Source organism: Astatotilapia calliptera, chromosome 20 (assembly GCF_900246225.1).
Source record: "Astatotilapia calliptera chromosome 20, fAstCal1.2, whole genome shotgun sequence".
NCBI classification, from domain to species: Eukaryota; Metazoa; Chordata; class Actinopteri; order Cichliformes; family Cichlidae; genus Astatotilapia; species Astatotilapia calliptera.
This window is the reverse complement of record NC_039321.1, coordinates 28,696,493-28,702,794: the sequence shown is the minus strand read 5'-3', so window position 1 is coordinate 28,702,794 and position 6,302 is coordinate 28,696,493. Positions and strand designations below refer to the sequence as shown.

At 41.8% G+C, this 6,302-nt stretch overlaps 1 protein-coding gene across 1 annotated transcript; it reads right to left on the bottom strand.

Moving 5' to 3' along the window:
- Positions 1–423: 423 nt before the first annotated feature.
- neurod4 (neuronal differentiation 4) lies at positions 424–3,356 on the bottom strand. The gene is made up of 2 exons (XM_026154128.1): positions 3,130–3,356; positions 424–2,211 (listed from the first exon to the last, which is right to left on the bottom strand). Exon 2 carries the CDS (start codon positions 2,203–2,205, stop codon positions 1,147–1,149), a length of 1,059 nt encoding a protein of 352 aa, XP_026009913.1. The 5' UTR covers positions 2,206–2,211; positions 3,130–3,356; the 3' UTR covers positions 424–1,146.
- Positions 3,357–6,302: the final 2,946 nt, after the last annotated feature.

Sequence of the window (6,302 nt, the reverse complement as noted above, 5' to 3'; positions counted from 1 at the left end):
CCCAATACTGCACCTGCTGGTAATCGTGACCAGATTACAGGGATATTCTGAAAATGATGCATCTAAAACGATGCACAAAGCTAGTGAGAGCGATGTAACAGCTGTTGCTGACTCACATTTATTTATTTTTTAAAACCAAAACTTGTAATTTAACTGAAATTGTAATCGAGTTGATGAAAATAATTTGTCCTCTGATGTGAGGGCTTAGCAAAAAGAGTCATCTCTGTATTATCTACTGTGCTTTATATATAAGTGTAATACTAAAACGCAAAAAGAAATCTAAATGAATGAAAACATCACTGTACCAAGCTTGTGTTTACAGCCAGTTAGTGCATGCGTTTGTCTTTCTGTTAAACTAAAATGTAAGAAATGGATGAGAGCATAACATCACAAAAAGACATGGCACACGTGTTACTATGGAAATAGCATATAATATAAGAATATTTATTTAATTAAGTGCGAAACAGCAAAATATTAACAGTACAGTATGACAAAAATTGTGACACCAAATGAACAAGTACCTGAAAGACTTAAAATAAATAAATTAAATACAGTACAGCTACCAGTGGCTGGCATCAACCCAAGACAGTGAAACAGAAACTGTGCTGAGAAAAATATAAAACAGACAAGACATTATCAAAATAAATATTAAATACAGGTATAAATAAATGCATTGCTTTTCTTAAATTCAGAAGGAAACTGGCTGTAGGCCTCAGTGCACAATGGGGGACTTTTTGATCAATTTCTTTTTATACGTAGACGTGTAAATAATAAAGTATTTGTTCAAACATAAGCATCTGAATAATGCTTCAGCAAGGACATCTGATTTGGTAAACTAATTTTTACTTCAACTCTTTAAAAACTGACGGAGCAATGTGTTCAAAAGAAGATTAACATATAAACAAAAGTGAAATAAATACAATAATAAATGTTATGGGTGCATGTTTCAGGTAGATTGAGTTGAGGTGATGAGTCTTCTCTCTGAGCATTCAGTGCTCTCCCAGAGTACTAGACAACATAAAAGCAAACATTTTTCTCTATACACTCAGTACCACAGTCATCCTTTTTTTACAGCAGTTTATACAGGAGCAGTGCTTCTACTCTGGCTATTCATAACAGTCACTCATTCACTGGTACTATCACATTTCAGATGGTACCCATGTGAGAGGTGATGAGGTGAGGGGGAGCAAAGGAGTCAAAGGCCACATCCAGGGGCAACTCGTAGCGAGAAGCCTGTAAGAGTGGGTGGGCCTGAGGCCCCCCTGGTAGGCTGCCTGTCGTGGACGTAGGGTAATGGTGGGATGAGAGGTAGTGAGCATGGTGGGGTGTGTAGTTCCTCTCTGACTCATGCGGAGATGGCTCCTGCTTCAGGGCAAAGTTGCCACTGATGCTGAGTGGGGGAGTGAGGGGCCCATCGTATGGAGGAGTGCTGCTGCTGCACTCGTTAGGGGAGGGGTTGTCATATACAGGCCCCTTGAATCCTTTCATTTGGAGGAGGTGCGATGCCTCGAGGGAGCCGTAGGGTGGGCTGGGAAGGCCTGGGGATGGGTAGCTGAGGGGATGGCCAGCCACCATACTACCCATTCCTGGACCTCCACACTTGTCTTCCAGCTTATTAAGAATCATCGGACTGGGTCCCAGCTGCAGGCAGCCAGCCACAAGGTTGCTGGTAGGCTGGGACAAACCTTTACACAGCATCTCCACAAATCCATGACTCTCTGGGGACTGGCCACTTTCCAGCACCTCCGACAGAGCCCAGATGTAATTGCGGGCCAGCCGCAGAGTCTCAATCTTCGACAGCTTTTGTGTCTTAGAGTAGCAAGGCATCACTCTGCGCAGAGTATCCAGAGCATCATTTAGCCCATGCATACGAGAACGTTCTCTGGCATTGGCCTTTATTCGCCGTGCACGAAACCTCTCCTGTCTAGCTTTGGTCATCTTCTTCTTTTTAGGGCCTCTCCTTTTGGGAGCATTTTCTCCATTTGGTCCATCCTCTTCATCCTCTTCCTCTTCCTCCTCTTCTTCCATATCCTCACTACCCAGTTCTGTGCAGGAGCGGAGGCGACCCCCTACAGTCAGGCCATGGCGCCCCGTCAATTCTGGGCTTTCATCTCCATCCTGTGAGCTGCCGTCATCATCGAGCCAGCTGAGGGAGCTCACCAGCTCACTCACATCCCCACTTTTCCCAAATGATTTGGTCATCATTTTGATCTAAAGAAAAAGAGCCCACACAACAAATTCAATACTTTGGGATTCAGTGTCTGTGAATGTAAATCCTTGAGGCTATTTCCCCATAACGTGATAAAATTGTATTATTATTTATAACTGATGGGTACCAGAAGAAGCACACACTGACTGAGAGTGCTCTCATTTCAGCAGGGCAGTATGGACAGATCACTTATATGAAGTGCAAGCACCTCTGTCGCATAACAGTTCTGAAATAAATCCAGTAATTATTTCAAATCAATCTCACTGTGAAATTTGGATATTAATGAATAAATGGCTGTTTTCAGAATGAGATGGATGAGTGGTTCCCTGCTGTTATTCTCCAGTCTTTCAGAGACGCTGTCAATCTGGGACACCACGGGATTTACTCAGTATATAAAGCTCAAAGATTAAACAGGCAACATACAAATCAACAAACATGTAACCCCCCAACACACACACACACACACACACACACATTTCTCTGTTAGAATACCTTCATTATTATTATTATTATTATTATTATTATTATTATTATACTTTTTGCAGAGCAATCTATATCGCCCCAAAATCACATTTTAAATGTTATTTTGTACTTTAATGTTAAGTGAAACGAAGAATATTTGTTATTGTTGTGCAAAAAAGTCCTACTTTGTGATTTTTAAAGTAATTTAAAGTAACTTGTAGAGCGAACTTTGGGCTCGTAATTCTGTCTTTACTGTACATCCCACTGAACATAAAAAAGATAGACCTGTAAATAATAGGATGATGCTTGGGTGATTTGAAAGGTTTTCACAGCTGTAAATAAGCTTAAGAGTTTTTTTCTGCAAAAATTTCATGTGTTAAATTTATTAGCTCTAATGTGAGCCATATGGGGTTTTTTCTATTTCTTTCACAAGACTTGGACATAAAATGTCAACTCACCTGTTTGGGATCCGTTTTCGCTTCGTTCACAACAGATTTTTAAATGTTAAACAGACAAATAAAAGAGTGATAAGTCCACAACTGCTGTGTTTCTTTCTTCGCGCACCGGCCAGTGTCCCTTAATCTTCTGCTCCCTCAGATGGCCATGAGTACGCTTGGAACTTTCATCTCCAAATGACACGATCGGGCTGATATTCTTTTTGCCTTTAACCGGCAAGTCCCTCCCTCTGCCGCCCCACCCACCGTCAACTTATCCAAACGCGCGTGGCGTGCTCGTGACCAGAAGTTTTGGCAAATGTGCAGCGAGCGAGAGAGTGAGACAGGGTACATGCATAACATTTTTTTTAATCATGAAGTCCGTGAACTACGAAAGGATGGGTGTATAGGACGTCAGAAATGCACAGCGGCCAACAAAGAGGAACTTGAAAACACTTGGTAGCAGTTTAAGGAGCACATGCAGTGTTATTTAGCATCTTACAGCCTTTCATAAGACTCTTTCCCCAAATGTGACTTTGCTTATACCACTATCTAAAAATATATTTATGTCTAAAACAAAACTAATCATTTTCCAATCTTCTGCTAATCCCGCCTTATCCTACTTTTTTTTCTAATTTTAAGTTGTGTTGCAAAATTATTGCCGCTATAGGTCTACAAGTACCACGATTGCGCGCAAATTGAAATATATGTTAAAGCTATTTTTTAATAAAAGAAGAAAGAATAACTCAAACTCAATAATAAACTCGATAATTTCACAGATTTCAGTATTACGCAGGAGTTTGCTGTTAGATTTCCAATCACATCTGACTTGAATGAAGATCTCTTGTTGTTGCCCTCAAATCTGAAAACACAGAAATCGTAAAATCCACTGGACTGTTTGCTGCTGCGCGAGTGTGTTAACCATCGTAATCGATTGTCTATCTCTTCATTAGTCGGTTGGATTATACATTTTCCACTTCATTAAACGCAGTGTGGGCTTGATCTTCAATGAGTTAAGAGACGCTCTTCCTTATGTGCGTATTTAAGTGATTTTGACAGCGTGGTGTGCGGAGAGCAGGTGTGTGCGCTGTTCAACCACTCATTCAATTGTTTCCTTCAATTTTTAGCGTCATATTTGGCCCCAAGGAGTTGGCAATCTGATTACTGAGTCGATTGGTCCTGCGATCGAGACACATTTAGATCAGCTATGCTTATGAGAATCCATTTGGAAATGTAATCAGCTACACCGTCTAGTTACTGGATTATCAATGATACATTTGGCTTATGACTAATTGCTTTTATGCTTTGCTTTCTATGTCGTTTTTTGTTTGTTTGTTTGTTTGTCTTTTGTTTAAACTTTAAACACGTACAACCTAACTTTTCAGTAGACTCTTTGAATCAAACGCGTAGTCCACGTGACGTGAGTTTACGTCTTTTATTAGGCTTCACAAATCTTATGTAAATATTGGTCATTTTGCACACTTTTAACTACAAATGCCAAAGCACGAGATACGCCCGCCAGTCGTCGTGCGTGGCGAGCCGCAGCTCAGTGGGGGTCTATTGTTACAACCGGCCACTGACAGACGGGGTCTCGCGAGTCGCACGTGCCCCCGCATTGATCCCAATTGTGCGCGCGATTGCGCACAGCTGTGCTCGTGACTGAACCTTTTCGACTATCCGGTGAAGTTTCCTTGTTTTTAAGAGCAGTATTTCCGGGGGGAAAGATATAATCACGCGATTAATTGACAAGAAGCGCTTGAAAACAGGCACTTATCAAACGATTTATTAGACACAAGCTAACAGATGGCTGAATATGGGAGCAACTGGGGGGTGGGGGCATCTGTTGCTTGGATGCTGAGGCGTCACTCGCGAGTAGATGTCTTGTGCTTGAAACAGTATTTATCTACCTCTCTAATCACTCCTGGTCAGTGCACTGGCCATAAAGGTATGTGGACAGGAAGATAAGCCTTGTCCTTTGTGTATGTGGCTAATATGATGTGCCCAAAGCTCCCCTGGTGGATGCACTTCTACACCCCCAAATACATACACTCTCCTTCTGTCCCAGGAGTGTGAGTATGGCCACGCCACACCTGCAGCCTGCATGGGGAATTGGAGCCTAGCAGTCTCCGACAATCCCCATCGGTTTCCCAAATGACTGACTGACTAACGGAAAGGGAATTGCCCTGCTCCCATTTAAGCAATAACATAGAAAGCCAACCTTCCGGAAGAGGTCATGATGAACACAGATGATCTGAACCAACTTTTGATGAGTTTGCATGATTTGAACTTGGGATAGTTCTACATATTTATCTTTGCAACAAGTAAAGTTAAAGTAGACAAGTAAAGTTACACAGTCTACTGAACTGACGTACTGTGTTTCAAAGAGATGCATTTTAATAATGAAGATTTTGTGAACATAAATCAGATTTTAATGTATGCTTTGATTTGATTGATTGGCCAAAAAGAAATGCATTGTCAGCTTTGGCATGAGCTGTCCAAGACAAGTTTATGTTCACGACTAAAAGAGTACCAGCCCCACTTTAGCTTTTTAAGTGCTGTTGTTGGTATTAATGGGGGCAACCCCATTCCGTACAAAAAACCACTGCCACAAGTGAGTTGTCTCGCGCTCTAGTCCCCTGGGACTCCGAGTGGAATGGGAGGGATTGGTGCACTGTGCTGACAGATGGGTCCTTGTTCCGTCTTTTTCTTCATCTCTATCTCCCGCTCCCTCTTTTGCTAAAACACAGACACACTCACACACACCAAGACTGCACGAATACAATAGGAATTAAAGCTCCACATGCTCCCTGGCTCGCTCCTGAAAGCTGAGCCCCCTTGTACGCATAAAAGATGCAGCAAGCTTGGATTTGTGAGAGGAGCTGGCATGCTAGTTGGGGTGATGTGGCACAGGGCGGTTAGGCTAGAGAGAGATGCAACTTCACTGTTCAGAGTTTAGTGTCCTGAGCCCATTTGTACTATGTATGATGCAGTTTTCTCTCTACGACTGGCAGCATCTGATTTCAAGTTATTTTATGTTGCGTGTTAAGACGTCTTAGTCTTCCTTCCATTTGCTGTTCATTGTGGCTGAATACAATTACAAAGCAGACTTCTCTGAATTTTTTATTGTAGACTTGGAAAGATCTTTAAATGAAGTGTTTCTCCCAAATTAAATTGTGCAAACTAAATGTAAAGAGCTC